The sequence below is a fragment of the Falco rusticolus genome, chromosome 2 (assembly GCF_015220075.1).
Source record: "Falco rusticolus isolate bFalRus1 chromosome 2, bFalRus1.pri, whole genome shotgun sequence".
Taxonomy (NCBI): domain Eukaryota; kingdom Metazoa; phylum Chordata; class Aves; order Falconiformes; family Falconidae; genus Falco; species Falco rusticolus.
The window spans coordinates 24,458,775-24,477,194 of NC_051188.1; the positions used below are offsets into that span (position 1 = coordinate 24,458,775).

At 35.5% G+C, this 18,420-nt stretch overlaps 1 protein-coding gene across 6 annotated transcripts in view; it reads left to right on the plus strand.

The window, feature by feature from the left end:
- FRY (FRY microtubule binding protein) overlaps positions 1–18,420 on the plus strand; it is a 217,736-nt gene that overhangs the window by 116,999 nt on the left and 82,317 nt on the right. For all 6 annotated transcript variants that reach the window (XM_037377269.1, XM_037377265.1, XM_037377267.1 and 3 more), the window contains exons 13-24: positions 433–541; positions 1,484–1,570; positions 3,294–3,465; positions 5,127–5,259; positions 9,656–9,763; positions 12,051–12,306; positions 13,402–13,584; positions 14,470–14,556; positions 16,294–16,553; positions 16,875–17,064; positions 17,800–17,924; positions 18,098–18,155. In XM_037377269.1, the coding sequence (XP_037233166.1) occupies positions 433–541; positions 1,484–1,570; positions 3,294–3,465; positions 5,127–5,259; positions 9,656–9,763; positions 12,051–12,306; positions 13,402–13,584; positions 14,470–14,556; positions 16,294–16,553; positions 16,875–17,064; positions 17,800–17,924; positions 18,098–18,155 (1,768 nt within the window). The remainder of the gene's footprint in view (positions 1–432; positions 542–1,483; positions 1,571–3,293; positions 3,466–5,126; positions 5,260–9,655; positions 9,764–12,050; positions 12,307–13,401; positions 13,585–14,469; positions 14,557–16,293; positions 16,554–16,874; positions 17,065–17,799; positions 17,925–18,097; positions 18,156–18,420) is intronic.

The following is an 18,420-nucleotide window of genomic DNA, read 5'->3' on the forward strand; positions in this document are numbered from 1 at the left end:
TAAAGAAGTTTTATAGTTCTCCTGAATTCCTATGAATTGAACCTATTCCTGTTGTGAAATAAAAAACTCAACTGTACACAACAGAATATTCCCTTTGTGGCACTGCTAGTTATTCTCCCACCTGTTAAAGTTACTGTATAAAGTGTTACTGCTTTTGGAAGAACTAAAAATCACTCCTTGCCTGGTTGAAGTTCGAAGTATTTTTGAAGTGACACGTCGTTGACTGGTTTATTGTTACTTCTAATGTAGCAGTGAAATAAGATAATTACATGGTAGCAAAGGATCAGAGCAAGATATCTCATTACATTTTCATTTCAAAGGAAATGCATTCTAGCCTTTCTAAATGGAGTAGGATTTCCAACTTAGGTTTCATGGTAAGTGAAGGTCTGCAAGGTTCGGAAATGTCTAATGCATTTTTTCTTTCATTTACAGTCGACTTATTACTATTGTCACAACACTTTTCCCAAAAGGGTCCCGTGGTGTTGTGCCAAGAGATATGCCTCTAAACATCTTTGTGAAGATAATACAGTTTATTGCACAGGTATGGGAGAACCATGCATATATCTTTCCAGTTAATGTATAACTTGTTTTCCCAATAACAAATTAACAAATAAGTAAACTTCTATTGTTTGAATTTTTTTGCAACCCCACTGTCAGTATCTTTCATCTAGACAATGACAGAATTATAGATTGAGCTGGGGCAGGCTTCTTTCGAACAATAGGTTTTGATTAACTTCATTCCACTGAAAATGCATAAAAATGTTTTCACTTCAGCTCAAAGGTATTTTTTGACAGTTTTTGGAGTTGCTAGCAAGTCAGAAAATGCATTTGTTGGCAGGCTCTGACTGTCAGTAAAGTTCAAAATAGTAAGCCGTATTTTTTCCTGATACTGAATCATTCCTGCTATAATACAAGGAGTTGCACTGCTTTTAAAGCAGTAAGTCAGAGGAAAACCAAGTTCAGCATGTAGTGGACACATTTTGTTCTCATCAGTTCAAATGAGAATTGCTATAATAAACTAACCTTCAGTGCTGGAAGTTTCATCTCTTTTATTACTTAAACTCAGAAAACATTCCCACTGAGCAAAGCACTGAAGCACATACTTAAAGTCTCTGAATAGGAATGAATTAAACAGATGCTGAAAATCTTCCCTGAGCTGTGCCATCTGTGGACAAGTTTCTTTTATGTAAAATACTATGTTAGTACCATAATTACCAGAGTTTAAATGAAATAATTGAAAGCTTTATTTCCAAAATGGATCATTTTCTATTTAAATGCTATAAATCTTATAAATCTTTGAATTTGTCAACATACAGCAGTGTTGAACGCTTACATCTGATAATATGTTCTGCATACTTCTGAAGATCTGTTTTTCCATCCTTTTAAATAAAACCTGATTAAACTGGTTTTCAACATTCTGTTGCCTTAAAGAAAATAAGTAGCAGAGAGCAGCTTAATAATTTTAATATTTTTACTATTTCAGGAACGTTTGGATTTTGCAATGAAAGAAATTATCTTTGATTTCCTTTGCGTTGGAAAACCAGCAAAGGCTTTCAGTCTCAACCCTGAGGTATGATGTGCATCTCCATTTTTTTGAGTTAATATATGTGGTATTGTGCTACATTCTAAGCATGCTTTCACCTTTGTCCAGTTCTCAGGCCAAACCTTGAACTTGATTTATTGGTAAAATACATCTGTGGACTTTGATCTGTGAAACATCACATTGTTTATGCATAGCTCATGTTTCCTGACTGAAGATTATCAAACGTGAAGTTGTGCAGATGTATAAACAAAAACAAAAAGATAAATAATACTATTGGTCACAGTATTTCCTTATCCCTCTGCTGTTGTTATATGGAATGCTTTAAACTATTTTAATGTAAAATTAAATTTTCTGTAACAGTTTCAGTGTTTTTCAAAACAATTTTACTGAAAAAGAGTACATGATGCAAGAAGAATTGAAGATAACAAAGAAGAAAAAACTCTAATAGAAGTTTTACCACTCTGACTGGTAAATCTTCACTAGCATTAATGTTGTGAGTCAGCTTCCTAGTACTTTCCCTAAAGAAAAACATAGGAATCAGAAAAAAAAATAAAAACAAGTAGTAAAATAATGAAAAAATATCTTGGAAATATTTGCTTATAATTTTGAAAACATTTTCATTTGAAAATAAGAATAAACATATGAAAAATAAACATTTGTAATCATCTTATAAAATATGTCCATATTAATCTTGCAGTATTAAACAGTCATATCTATTCACTAAGTTGTTTAAAATAGAATTATTTACCTTACAAAAATTATGTTTGATACAAAAAAAAATTTGGAAAAGTAGATTAAACTTCTTGCTGTCAAAAGCAGCAGAAGTGAAAGGCAAGCTTTACTTTGAGCACAGCTTTCATCTTTCTTCAGCAAAGAAAAACAAAACAGCGTTCATGAGCAGGCAGTCCCCACCACGCTCTGGGTCAGTCACCTGCAGGATTTACAGAGGAGGGTTCTGCTAAGGACATTTGTGTATTAGCATTGCATGAAGCTGAGCTCATAGGGAATAAACATAGTCCTTGGCTTCTTGATGAATCAACATCTGAATTATTACTGGGTCTCAACAGCAATGGAAGTCTGAAAACAATGAAATAGGGCTACTTTTTGATGTACATAGACTTTAGCATTCTAAAGAAAATACCCATAATCTATGTATATGTATAACGCAGCTGTGGGAAACTGTCAGTGGGACAGCCTCTGACGTTTTGGAATACATTCCTTGGAAGTAGAAAGCATTCTGGTCTTCTAATTGTTACATTGCAAAGCCTGCAAGTTTTCCTCTGGTGAATTCCCAGAAGGCATTCAGGTCACTTAGCCTCATCTTCCTGATATTTTCACATTGCAGTTTCAGTGCTGAGCACCATTCCAGACTTTCACTCAGTGTGGTAACCCTGGGGCCTTTTGAGACAGTTACTGAACTTTTTTCATAATGGACAATGTAGGACAATGGTGGTTAACTGAAGGTCCGGTTAAGAGGCATTACTAAACTCCAGGTCATATCCATGTTTTATCCTGAAGATAAAAAGATAATGTATAAATGGAAGTACTTAAAAATAAAGTTTTGGGAGGGGAGAGCACTATTTATTTCATAGGCATTTTTTGTAAAATGTGTCAGACTAGTCAGTTAATGTAGCGAAGATACAGAAAAAAACGCTGGCAAGTACATACTTAAAATTTCAGAGTGATTAAAGAATATTAGTAGAACATGATTATATGACTATGATACTCATTCATCTTCTGAACTTTACAGAGAATGAATATTGGTCTGAGAGCTTTCTTGGTAATTGCTGATAGCTTGCAGCAGAAAGATGGTGAACCTCCAATGCCAGTGACTGGAGCTGTCCTTCCCTCTGGAAACACTCTCAGAGTGAAGAAGACATATTTGAGCAAAACTCTTACAGAGGAGGAAGCTAAAATGATAGGTCAGTAAGAGAATGGACAATATAGAAACTTGGATGAGAATGAATGTGAAAAAGTCTTCAGCACCTGAGCAGAATAATTTACTATTATTAAGTATTCAATTGATTTCTTTAAACATTTGTTTTATTGTGCATTCTAATGGAATGTATGGTTTAGTTTGACAAATGCAGCTTTTTAAAATTATTTCAGGAAGAGTCCTCAGTCATGCTCTACAAGTGGTAGCAACCCTATGTTCTGGGGTGGGGGTTAATTACAGTTAGTTAAGAATTAGCTTCTTTCAGTGCTGAGTAGCTGTGTTTATTCATGGCTAGTCATCTTATTAAAAACAGTGCTTGTGCAAAGATTCCTTTGATATCCTCATTTTAATTGCAGTATCTCACACTAAGTGAAACTTTCAAAATGGCAGGCACTTTTAAATATACAATAAAGCTGAAGTCCCTGACTTAAAAGCACCATTACCTTGGGCTTCAGATCAATGACTACACTGATCTTTGTAGTCAGTGTAGAGGAGAATCCTGTGGGGTAGAAGAGCTTCTGTGTCAGGCCCTGAAGTTCTTGCTGGCAAAACAGAAAGGCTGGGTACTCATCTTAGCATTTCTTTAAGTCCCCAAAGTTACATCAATTAAACAAAGTCTACCTGTTTCTACACCAGTATCAGACCTGTGTTGTACTGTTGCTAGATCATAGCAGTAATATCAAGAAAACAAGCAGTGTAAGACCCACTGCTGTTGAAATATACAACATAGTATTTAGAGTACTATCACTAATTCAGTTCATTTTGGTTACTTCTCATGCATTTGATAATAAATGTTTGCACTATTGAATTCTTGTAATCTATTAGCAATTTCTTCACTATTTTATGATACAATATTCTGGTTTCTATGTATAACATGTACGATTAAGCTAGGTAATTCCTATATTTTCTTTTGCCTTCTACTCTGCCATTGAAATGTTGATCATAGCATATATGAAAACTGATGTCATTTTGAAATTCTAAGTTTACATTCTCTTTGTCAAATAGGAAAAGAAATGAATAGATAATAGGTGATTAAAAATACATTGTTCAATGTTAATATATAAAACTTCATTAAGAAATTTAAATTTTTAGCCTTCGATGAATATAGAGAAAAGTTAATTCAAGTTGTATTTTTAAAGTATTCCGTGTTCATCAGCTGCTGTAAAGCTGCATGTCTAATATTGTTTTTCACTGAAAGTGTCATGCCATTAATTTCCATACCAACTTAAGTTTTAGGACAGCTCATTCATATTCCTTTTTTCTCTTTGCCTGTAGTTTTTACTTGCTGCTGGTTCAGAGCTTTTACTTCTGTCATGAAAAGTCACAAAATACGTTGTATAACTTGACAAACTGTGTGACTTCATTTGACTATGTAGGGACATAGTTTGACTAGGTATCTTACATTTTTTTCTCCAGGAAAAATACATATCTATCACTTGGGCTGTTTTTACATACAATAGCATTCTTTTTGGAGAGGGCAGCATATTTTGTCTCTGAATCAGGATATCATTACTAGTGGAATATGCTATCTCATGAGGGAAACATTTTTTTTAATTCATGCAACACAGCATGATTGAACAGCTTTCTTTTTCATAATACATATATCTATAAATGTCCCAAATTATACAAAAGTGCATATTATTGCAGGTATGTCATTATACTATTCTCAAGTAAGAAAAGCCGTCGACAACATCCTCAGACACCTTGACAAGGAAGTGGGTCGCTGCATGATGCTAACCAACATACAGATGCTTAACAAAGAACCAGAAGACATGATAACGTAAGTGCTAAAGACCGGTAATTCCCATAAAATATTGAGATATCATTTCAGAACTTTTCCTCTATTTCTGTCTGTCATGAGTCATCAGAGAAACAGCAAGAAACAGGAACACTTAGCTTAGTATATACTTTGAAAAACTGTTTATGACAAGTTGATTGAACTTCTTTGTATATTGCAGTGTTTGGAATTAAACTGATGCTCTTGATGTGTCCAAAATCACATGTGAATCCTATGAATGTTTCGATGGTAGAAGTTGAAAGCCCAAAGTAGGAAATCTGTCAGGTTATGCTCAGAACATGTTTCAGGGTATATTTGCATCACTGAACTTCAAAATTAATGCAAAAAAATCTGTAAATCCCTAATAATAATAATCTTTCAAAATTCCCATTATTATTCATGCCTGTAATCAAGATCAAATCTTAAGTGAAAACCTAAGTCATTTTGTGATAAGAGTCTTGGATTTAAGCAGTGCCCCACTGGAACAGAATCAAACCAATGTGTCTCAAGCAGTGTCGAACAGCAGCATTTTACACTCTCACCCAAAATTATTAATGAGGGAAGTTTCCTGAAGAGAGTCCTAGTGAGGTGGACATGTAGTAGAGACATCATTTGACACATGCAAAGCACGGAGTGTGGAGATCCCAACTGTAAAGAGACCTTGCATGTCTTTCCTGTTAGAGAGGTAGACATGGTACTTATGCTAGAAAATAAACAACCCTTGGAAAAAAGTTCAAGTTGTAATGAAAAGGATGTTGGTCTCTCCAAGATTGTTTTTCATATACTGTCAAAAAAAAAAAAAAAAAAAAGACAACTTGCTAAAAATACCATGAGTGGTAGATAGACTGCAATGACTGGCCAAATTGAACTACCTTTTGAACTACCTTATACAGCTGATACAGTCTTTATGTTTTAATGTCATTCCTCTGCCCTTCTTTGTTGCTGTGGATGTGTAGATGAGTTTGTAAGCTCTTTGAGTCTTTAGCATTCTCTTATTTTATTTATATTAAATGCTAACATTACTATCTGATAATATTTGATATTTTTTTACAGTACTACCCAGTACGCTGCTCAGTACTCCCAGCCAGTTTTCGTAACTATTTTGGCTATCCAGGCTTTTGTGAGAGGGAAAGTGAGCTTTGGAACTCACATCTTATTCCCAAAAGATAATTGCATAGTAAAACCTTGAGTGCTTAGATAAGTAGTGTACTCAACCTTGGCAATAAATGTCCTTTCTATGGTTTCTCAGCATCACCAAAGTGTTGTTTATTTTTAGAGTCAGTGAACAAATAGATTTAAAAGAATTTTTAATTTCAGGAAGTCTTATGGTTTGGTAAAAAAATTGTCAGAGACATAAAGATTTTAAGGTGGAAGATCTAGACATGTAAGTTACTGTATTTTTGTGTTGCACTTTGTCTCCAGACAAGCTGTAAGTTGATATATACACTTGAAAGGAAAAGCACATTAGAACACATTTTTACTTCTTCCAAGGAATAAAATTATCTGGGGTGCTTAATTATCAGTTGATCTTTTAAAATCATGTGAACTCATGAAAAACATCATTAGCTGTTACTATCAGCATTTTAAATGGTCCTATTAAAAGCTGCATTGTGCATGATAACTGGAAAAGCCATCATATTATTTTTATGTAATTGCTTACCATTTTATTCACAGAACTTCATGCATCACTGGACTTACGTATTTGTTTTGAGTTTTTGTGGACTTTAATACATAGATACCACACTACATTTATCTGTATGTTAAAGTTATGGCTTTTTCATATTTACATATAGATAATGTTATTGTATAAACTGAATATCATAATGATATTTTTAATAACAAAATAAGAATCAGAGGGAAGTAGCTAGTTAATGAGCAGTTACAACATTTTAAAGTGTACAGATTCTGGAATTTGCTTTGGTAGTGTTAGACATGCTTCTATATTCAATGACTGATCCTTCAAGCATTTATTGTTGAAGTAATAAATGTCACTCTGGAGAGTCTTACTAAAATCCCGGCTAAGGAGCATCCTTTGCATCCTCCACTGAGATATGAATTTCAGTACTGCTTATAATTACTTTCCAGCATCTAATCAGAATAGGGCATCCATTCTTCAAGCATACAAACGTGCTCTTGCAAGCACTTCAAAAATTTTTCCTGACAATACCTAGCTAAAATCTGATAGTGCTGGTATGGAAACATAAGCTTCCAGGTGAGGACAGCTGTCAGTGTGTTCATCCAGAGCTCATCCTGTTGGATACGGAATCAGCCAGAGATGACTGCAAATTCTGCAAGGCCCCCTTTGCCAGACACTTTGCATGCTGTGTCTGGTATCTCAGATAAGTTGGGAACTTGAACCTCAGATTTGAATCTTGTCCTGCAAGTCTTCTGAGCAGCTGATAAGCCACAGAACACCCACAGATTTTATATTTATAAATAATTACTTATTTGACTTCAGAAGAGTTTCCTCTCGGACTATTATTTTACATGCATCCATTTTAAATGCACAAACTTCACCCTCACTGGGGAAACTGCAAAGTTCACTTTCTATTTCAAGTCAGCAAGGAATATTCATTGGCTTGCCTGCAGATAAAGTTACCAATGGCATTTTACTGTTTACAACTACAAAAATATAGTATTTTGCACTGGTTATTAAGCCAACTAGTGTTTGCATTAGCAATAATAGTTCAAAGGGATTTGTTTATAATCAAATTATCAGATGAGATGTTGTATTTTACTCTTTTTCAAGTCAGCTACTGACACCTTTTTTCAAGTTCTGTTAGAATAGAGATACACTAAGAGAGATAATTCATTATGGAAATACTTCCCCCTCATTGTACAAATTAAAGTCAGCAGATTAAAATCAAATCATCTTTTTATTAATGTAATATATATCCAAGCTGGTAAGTATATAAGATGTTAAGAGAAGGAATGGTATTCACTACAAAACTGTCTTTAATCTTTGAATTAAATAAGCCTGATGTCAGTTTATGCCTTTCTGTACCCATTATTTCAGTGAATGCTCAGTGTTACTCTATAGATCTTATTTTAGACTCGTGAGACGGTATTGCATTCAGACTTTCTCTGTGACTGAACACCAAAGTAAGGTATCCAAACGCAATGTCCTCCGTTGGGTGGAGAGGCAGAGTAGTGCAGTAAGCAGGGCGCTGGACTGGGGTTCAGGAAAACTACGTTCATTTTCTGTTTTGTCACTGAATTTCACTGTGGCGTTAAGTAGCTTACAATGCTTCTCGGTGTGTCTCTTCCCCATCCCCTTCTTTTCTAGTTCAATCAGAAGCATATTAAAGCAGGAACAGTCTTTTTCTGCATGTTTATAGTAGGGTCCCTAAAATAGGACCATGCTCTTTTGGTCCCTCCAAAGCATATTACAGGCTAATAATTAATAATACTGTGGGAAAGAGTATACAGTTTGGAATGCTGTTATGCTTTGGTTATTTCCTCTATACTCAATCATCAAATAATAGATCATTTAGTTAAAAATGAGCAAATAAACCCCCCCACATTGTGAGGTCTGTCTGAAGGACTTCTTTAATCTGCATTTGTACAAAAGGTACTGAAAAAAAATCAGAAAACAATTGAAACTGTTGTGAAAATAATCAGCAGCTGAAACTTGGGCTACTTTTAGAAGATTTAAGGACTCGCAACCTAGTTTTTGGTTCATGCTGAACATTAGACTCAACTATGTTCTCAGGCTGTTAGGAAGCACCTGAGCCATTCCACAGATTAGAGCAGCCTTGGGGCTACTAAAACATGTTCTAGCTGAACATGGTTGCTAAAGTGCTGCTATCTCAGGCAGATCAACAGAAGCTTTTTGGCCATAACTACCTCTAAATTATTCTTTTGGAGTGTAAGAATGTGTGGTGTGTGATTTCCACACATCTGTGCCCTATTGAGGGCAACTGTCTGGATTTTCAGTCTTGTTATTTGGGCTTCTTATATATCCACTATTTGCTTTATACAACTGATGAAATATAGCTGCACTGTGATAGGGAATACCCCAACTTTTTCCTCATTGCTTCATTCGAAGCTTGCATCACATTAATGCTGATCTTGATGGAAGAATCCTCCTACATTTTAACTCCATCTTGATGTATCTGAAGCTCCTCTCAGAAAGAGACAAATGAATCAGTAATAATTGATTTTTCAGTACCGTATAGATACAATGCATGAAAAATGTCAAAATCAAAACGATTTATTCAATGGAAACTTTTATTCATGCTTTCTTTTTATTTCATTTATAGTGTCTAGCTTTCTGTCCTGATGTTCTCAGTAGACCTCTGGTACTCCGTTACGTCCAGCCCTTCTCTGAAGAACTGTAGGTGGATCATTTAACAGTTACTTGTTAAGCTTAGTCAAAATTCTATTTTTAATTTTTCAGTGGTGAAAGAAAACCAAAAATTGATCTGTTCAGAACATGCGTTGCTGCTATTCCTCGATTGCTTCCTGATGGAATGTCAAAACTTGAGTTGATCGACTTGCTGGCCAGGTAAGCTGTTCAAGAACAGAACAGAAAACTGAGTCACAGAATGTGTAACTGTTTCTTGGACAAAACCGTGTGCTTATAAAAAGCTATCTGCTATTAATGGAGAAGACCTAGAAGTCCTAGCATCCAAAAAAATACAGCTTCAGAGAAGAAAGTAATAAACGGCTTAAGGAATTAATACCTGGCCTAATCTTAATGTAAGTCTCCAGGCTACCCCAGTACCAGAGCTGCTTCTACATTCTTGATACTATCCCATATTTATTTGGGTTCAGATTGACTATTCCCAGTTATGAAGAAGTAGTCCCAGGAGGTGTGTCTTTGCTGTTGTAGAGAACACTACTGTGTCTTTTCTGGGTCAAAGACTAAAACCAATACAAGGATAAAAAATGTTGAAGAGTTGAGGTTTCTGTTCCTCCCTGTTCTTTAAAAAAAAAAGTGATAAACTGTTCTGCCAGGGATTTGTGTGGGGCTGTGTTTTTGGGATGGAAAGCTGTTAAATATTTTCTTCTCACTAAAGATAAAATAATGTCTTTGGGTTAATGGGTTCTTTTATTCACGGTTTGGTTTGAATTTTTCATCCTCACAACAGATGTGTCTTTTGGCAGTTTCCAGAAGGAGTCTAACTCAGCAGCTAGACTTTCTTCCAGGACAGCTGTACTCAAATTATAAGCCATAAAGCAGATGTCAAGTATATACTGTACCTTTTGCCCTTTCACTGCCCGGTGAAACCATTCATTACAAATTCCCAAGTAGGTCTTAAATTTAATTGACTCAAGTGCAAACAAGCAAACTAACACTGACTTAATGTTACTCCTCAAGCTACCTGTCATATAGTGGTAATACATAGATGCATTCCTATGCTCAGTTTTAATTTCATCTCATTTAATAATGCCTTATGCAGTAACTTGGACTTAGAGATGTATGTCTTTTGTATCCTTTTTTCCATTATTACTTTTTTGTCATTGTGGAAGTCATTTCATGGATGACTTAATCATAGTCTCAGGGGTTTTGCTTGTTTTTCTGGTTTTGGGATTCCAAAGAGGAGACAGAAATAGTCCTTTCTTAGCACAACAAAACTGTGTTTCTAAATTTATATATAAAGTCACGTGGTTATTGAAGTGTAACAATTATTTTTGGGATCATATTCACCGGGGTGAAGTTTCATGGCAGTTGCTTTCCTTTGACTTAAATTAAATGTTCCCTGCCTCACAGTTAGGCAGCTATAATGAACTGAATGTGTTACGAACCACATCTCATCATACACTTCCAACTGAATGGAATTTGCTTCCACTCCATTTGGCTGTTTTGGTTTTTTTTCTCCTTGCTTCCCGTCCATTTCTTTATAGTGCATCCTGTTTTCAACTGTGTAGATTAAATGTAGATAAAATACTTTGAAAATGAGTTCTAACACACTACAGAAAATTACAGTCTCATGGGTAATTAAAATAAAATACATCATAAAGGCAATAAACCAGAAATTGCAGAACACACTGATCTGAGTATTCTGCCAAGCTACCAACAGAGGTTTGATGCTTTTTGTTTAAAAAAAATGTATAAAGGATTTCTATGTTGGAAAGAGCTTCAACATGATGCAAATACAGAAGAAATAAAATTTGAACATGGGATCTAAAATTGCACCATCATTCAGAAGGACTTTGGGGATGTCCGATGTGTTTTAAAAGTATAGAAATCCTGAGGTTGTTTTTCCCATTTCCCTATCCTAAGTTGTTTAAAACGTAAAGCAGTTTTTTTTAATTCAAGTGCATCTTTTTATTTCTTTTGAAGATTTGCTTTCAATAATTATAATTAGCTTCTTGGCTAAAGATCCATTTTAACTGTTAGGCAGCTGAGGTGTTGTGATACTTTTAGCTTTCTATTGAAAGTAAACAAATAAATATATAAATTATGAAATTATGTCTTAACTTGTAAGCCTTTTTTATCATAACTAAATAGAAGTTGTTTTATAAGTGAATAAATCAAAAGTATACTTGGTTCAGGGAGAGGGCAAAGTTGCCAAATTACGTGCTTTAAGATACTACTTTTTAGGAGTGCAACAAAGACTTCTTCTGGATCCAGGAATATGTTCTGGCACTATTGTAGCAATTACAGTGTAAAACCAGGTTAAGGATGTTAACAGTGGTCAGTAACAATGAAATCATGGTAGTACCATTGAAATTTATGTTGTCATTGGGAGTTTTCTGTCAGTGTTAAGTTCCCAACAAACATATGCTCCTTACCCCAATAAACATTCCTTAGATTTGTATTACCTGACATTTACTTTTACTTACAGGCTGTCTATCCATATGGATGATGAACTTCGACACATTGCACAGAATTCTCTTCAGGGTCTACTTGTTGACTTTGTTGACTGGCGGGAGGATGTACTCTTTGGTTTTACTAATTTTCTGCTACGTGAAGTGAATGATATGCATCATACCCTTCTTGATACTTCACTGAAGTTGCTGCTGCAGTTGCTTACACAGTGGAAGCTTGTAATACACACTCCAGGAAAAGCTTCTGAACAGGCAAAAACCAGATCTGCAGAGGTATGAAATCAAGAGATCTGTGTTCTAACATTTATAGCAATAGAAGGCAGAAATTAAATTCCTTGGTATTGCTGTGGTTTATGTGTTTTGTGCTTACTCACCTGAGAAGAATTCACTATGTAAGATTTTTTAAGGTAATTAGTTCAGGTGTCTTTTGAGGACAGCTATGTCCTTGTGTAATACAGCAGATGTTATTGTTGAGCAACATAGGAGAATGCATGTCAAACTGAAATACGCACATCAACAAAAGCACATAAAGTGAAATATGTGTATGTAGATGTGGCAGCAGGACATTTTCCCAGGACTGAAACTGCTCGGTAATGCTAGTAGGAATGCTGAGAAGGGTGAAGTGAGTCTTCCCTTCCCATAGCGATTTCATTTGGTTGATTCAAAAACATCAAAGAACGCAACTGTTTCTACAGCCTGCAGTCTCCATGTGTTACAAACGTTCCTGGGAACTGAACAGCTTTGCTCCTGCTTGTCCCATCTGCACTGCCCCACAGATATTTTCATTATGAGAGATGATTTTCAGGCTTCTTATCTCCTAACCCAGCCATAACAGAAATTTTTTCCTTTGGGCAATCACAATGTCTGCTTTGTATCACCTTTTATATAGGTAATAATAGTATTACAAAAAATGTAGAAAAGAGAAATCCTCACATACTTTTCAGTAAATATTTTTACACATTACTGGTGGGGTCAGGCTCTAGAGGCCACCTACCTAAGGTGTTTCCTGCTATAGGATCAAAGAAAGATCTGAGGACCTGCTATCGGGAGTCAAAAAAAGTGTAGTCTTCACAGTCTGACTTAGCCATTCATCCTTTTAGTGGAGGATGGAACAAAGGTAGTAGTTGAATTGCAGATTAGAGAGAGGGGTTTGGCCAAAAGACTTCGCTCATATATTGGTTTTGTGAAACAAGATAATGTAAAGCAACGAAACTTGGTTGGTTGAGGGAACACTGTCAGTCCTTCCTCAGCATTTACATGGCATTTGCATTTTGTTTCTTTATATGTCCTAGTTAAATAGAATATTTTTTGGAAACCTGGTTTTCAGACACCATGACTCCATTTTTCCCCCTTTGCACTGTTCTACAGTTGATACCAAATGGATCCAGCCACCGGATACAGTCTGAAAGAAGCCCGTATTCTAATGTACTACATGCAGTTGAAGGATTTGCTCTGGTTCTGCTGTGTAGTTTCCAGGTTGCTACACGTAAACTAGCTGTTTTAATCCTCAGAGAGATCCGTGCTTTATTCCTGGCCCTTGGCCAGGCAGAGGTATGATTTTCCGTTTCTGGAACTTTGAATTAACATTTTCCACAGGTAAAGCTCAAAATTGCTGTTACAGTTGCTTTTAACATAATTGCAACAGTGTAGCAGGTGCGCACTTAAGTTTATAGAAAAACATTTACTCTGAGCTTACCAATTCTATTTGCTTTAACACTGCAAACCTTTCTGTGTACTCAACACTGTAACATTAGTAGTGTGTGCCCTGAATAGAATTTAAAGGGAAACCTGTAAAACGCGTTACTATTTTCTCTTGGCATGGTGTGAATGTAAAAGCCACTGTAAAACCTTTTTTTTACTGCATAAATCATTTCTGTATTGTCAGGATTATAAATTTGTATTGGAAATGAAATTCATTCCTGTAGCATACCATTTTGTAAAAAAACACAGCACAAGACACATTTAAGATTGTTCACATACATTTTCCTTGTATAGTAAAGACCTCTAAGTCTTTTTATGGATATAGAAATATGGAGAATCATGTTGTGTGTTGGCAGTCACAGCTCAGTGAACCATCTGAATGCCCAAGAACACAAATATGTGTGTTCATGGCAAAGGAATGCTTCAATAAACAGCTAATTTTTCAGTCTCTTGATACCAGCTATCTAAAGTCATTTGGGATTTTCTGGTATATGCTTTTGTTTGGTAAGCAGTAAGCTGTAGCCACAAATTAACTTCACTTCAAACCACAGCCTGAGCTTGGTTCTGAGATTAATATAAAAAAGATAAAATGCACCCATTGTCACCAATAAATTTTTTTAGCCATTTTAGATTCCTGTCATAATTTTGAGTGGTTCTGTTTCATGTGCCAGAAAAATAAGAAGAGAAGTAATTTTCTCAGGAGAGCAGTTAACCTGTGTTCTCTGTGTTATGCAGGATGATGACAGGCCTATGATTGATGTCATGGATCAGTTGAGTTCTTCTATTCTTGAAAGTTTTATTCATGTGGCTGTTTCAGATTCAGTAAGTATTACTTTACTGTTACTGCTAGCACATGGACATAACAAATATCAGACATGCAATACTAAACATAAAGCTGCTAGAAATCAAAGAAATCATACAGCTTTAAGGCTCTAGCCATCTACCCAAGAGCTCCAAGGCTATACAATGTCCCAGACAATCTGTTCCATTAGAATAATCATACTATGAATATAGAAAATAGTACATCCAGCAAAAAAAAAACAAAAACGAAATTTATAATCCAAACTACATAGATACTTGACCTGTGACCTGCATCTGAAACAACTGTTGAGGAAGTCAGCACCGCCTAATGCTTGGGTGCTAGGAAGTCACTCACTGCTATCACCTGTTCCAAAAGGGAATAAGATTTAGCTACCTTGTGTGCCCAGAATTGGCTCTGTCTGCAAACCTAAGCCTAAGCTTTCAAGAAATTCACAGCTGGGATGAATCTTTGCTTTCACTCTCTTATGTGTCTGATGTGTCAAACTGCCATCAGAGGAAGCAGAGGTGTAGTAAGCATTTTGAACTAAAAGGTATCAGCAGACGAACTGATACATAGGGCAACTTGTTTTGCACACTCTCTTGGAGATTAGTGCCCTTGTCCAGAGAGCAGAAACTGTCAGTTTGGGGCACTTTTCAGCCTGGTTAAGTTTAAAGCAGCTGTTGGTCCTTGCCACATGTGTGCCATAGGAAGGGGACATCAAACTGATGATGAAGTTGGGCCACTGTGCAGGTGCAAACAGGAACATTGAGGGATCAGAAACTGAACAAGAAAGAAACATTCTGACTCTGTAACCCAGGAATTGGGAAATTCAGCTGAAGTAACAGCACCGAGGTTTGGGTGTTGCAGTTTCTATAGGCAAAGGTTTGGTTTTTGTGCTTTAATTCTATGCATTTATAATAGAGCAAAGCAGATGTGTTGCCTATGTACCTCGTTTCTGACAAGTGCAGTAAGGAGTGTTAATATAGTAATTACTTTTGCAACGGTGGATGCAGGATGCAGATAACTGTTACATCACATTTGAGGTCTGATAAGTGAACAAGGGTGCCAAAATAGATGTCTTAGAAGTTTTCATTTCACAAAAATGCTTTCTTAAGGCAAAATGCAGTAGAGAAATTGTTTGTTGATAGGAGAACCCTACTTGCCACTGAAAGTAGTAGGATTTAAAGTGGATTAAAACTGCTTAAGTGCTTGCTTCAAGCTTTTAATTCCCTACACCCATATTCAAATGCCCTGTTGAATTCTGAAGAATATTTAGTAAAGCATTGGTGTTTATCATAATGTCATAGCATATAGAAGTCTTAATCACATGCTAAGGCTCTGTCCGGCTGTTCAGACAATGAACATAAGGGCAGCTTATACCTATTACTGACTGCAGTGTCATACAAGGGACAATGAATGGGTGCAGGCAGCAAGGAGAAAAGAAATTAACAATGAGACTGTATTGGTCAGCATGATCATTAGTTATCATAGAGTTTAAGGGCAATTTATTTTGCCTGTCACAGCAAATATGAGCTTTAAGGAAGAACCAGAGGGGAAATAATGAGGTAGCTCTTATGAGTATTTGTAAAAAGCTCCTCCTGATTGAAAAGGCAATGCAATGGGAAGCATAAAAGCGTTGGTCTAAAAAATCCAACAAAAGTTGGCCGTTGAGCTTGAAAATAAAGACAAGTACTGAGGGGGAACACAGCAGGGAATAAATGATAGTCACTCTGATTTTTTGTCTTTTCTCTCTGTAGACAACAATCCCATTAACACACAGCGTGGATTTACAGTGGCTGGTGGAGTGGAATGCTGTGCTAGTAAATAGCCATTATGATGTGAAAAGTCCTTCCCATGTCTGGATATTTGCACAGTCTGTTAAAGATCCGTGGGTTCTCTGCCTCTTCAGTTTTCTTAGGCAGGAGAATTTACCAAAACATTGTCCTACAGCTCTCAGCTATGCTTGGCCGTATGCTTTCACAAGGCTACAGCTGATAATGCCTCTTGTGGATCCAAAGTAAGTGGCGGTCTACATTTAACTTTCATTTCTAGGGGTTATGTGATTTTAATACAAGCTTTTTTTAGTCTCATGTTTCATTATCAGTCTGTAAGTCCTGCAGGGTGCTACCCAGACATTCAGTTTTGAGTTTCATAATTGCAGCTTGTAAGGTGGAAAACTCTAGTTTTCTACCTTTTATTTTTCCCATGTATCGTGTCATGTCGAATTGCAGCTGGTGGATACATAGCATGTTTTATTCCCTTCTACAATATTGTAAAATAGTGGGTAATTAAGACTGGGAAATAATTTTAATAATTTTAATTTAATTTTGAATTCTAGTATTCCTGTTAATGCAAAGAAAACAAGTACAGCAAGCAGTGGAGACAACTATGTTACTTTGTGGAGAAACTATCTTATTCTCTGTTTTGGAGTAGCAAAGCCCAGTATTATGAGCCCAGGACACCTGCGTGCTTCAACACCAGAGATCATGGCAACAACTCCTGATGGAACAGTGAACTATGATAATAAGGTGATGCATCCTGATTCAAACAAATTATTAATTTAGGAGAGTTTTAAACTGCATTGGCATGCAAAATCACATCCTGATGAAAGTTAGAGGAATGTTTTGATATACACAAACTGCTTAAGGCACATGATTAACAATTAAAACATCTGTATAATCTTTATTTACATGATTTCTCAATAAATATTTGGCAAAAGCCATGGCATTTTCAAATATTACTTTTTTTTCGCATTCTGGGTGATGTATATTCAAAATATAGAAGTTCTGGACATATGTGTTGAATTTAAATATAGTTATCATCCCCTTCCTTGCCTTGTAGAGCACTCCACTTTGTAAATTTATGACATTATTAAGCAGTAAGGCAGATTTCTGAATAAACATTGTATATCTGTCAGACATGAAGGAATATTACATGAAGTACAGTTTCAAGTAGTAACAACTTGAGAGGAGCAGAAGTTCCATTAATGGAACATCAGACTAAGTAGATTATAATAATCTGAATGGAAGCAAAGAGAATTCTCAGATACATTGATTTGTTAGGCCTTATTGAGACGATTTTGATATAGCAGACATCCAGTTGTACTGGGGTATTGATATCCATAATTGATATCCAAAATCATTTCAGCACATTTTGAAAATACAGATTGATTCTTGGACAATGTTTTTTGTAAAAAGAAAAGTATTTACTTAATGTTGATATTTCTGACAATTAAATGTCAATAATTTCTTCATATATTTTAGGCTATTGGAACTCCATCTGTGGGAGTCTTACTGAAGCAGCTAGTGCCTTTGATGAGACTTGAAAGTATAGAAATAACAGAATCACTTGTATTAGGATTTGGAAGAACAAATTCCCTTGTTTTCAGGTATTTTCAATCACTTACCTGTAATACAAATGCATTATTTCTGTTGTAATTTAAATATGATCACATTTTCATTTGCAATTTAGACATTTGGGGGTTAGGTATTGAATAAAATATTTATGCTTTTTGGAGAAGACTAGATTTTGTTTACAAAGTTTATTTTTTTTTTAATTTAGGGAATTAGTAGAAGAACTTCACCCACTAATGAAAGAAGCCCTAGAAAGAAGACCAGAGGTTAGTTGCAGAAATTAAATGTACTAGTTTGTTTAAATTGGAAATTTTATTTATAAGTAGTAATTCTGTCTCTTTGAAATACAAAGGCATTCTTTTATACTAGGTAAGAAGTTAAGGTCTGTGTGCAACAAGAATTTTAGTAATTGTGTATAACACAAAATAATTCTATTAAAACCATGTTTAATTTAAATTCTATCAGTGATACAAAATGTGCAATATAGAAATCCATTCTGAGAAAAATTTGCAGTCAAATATGGAACTCAGA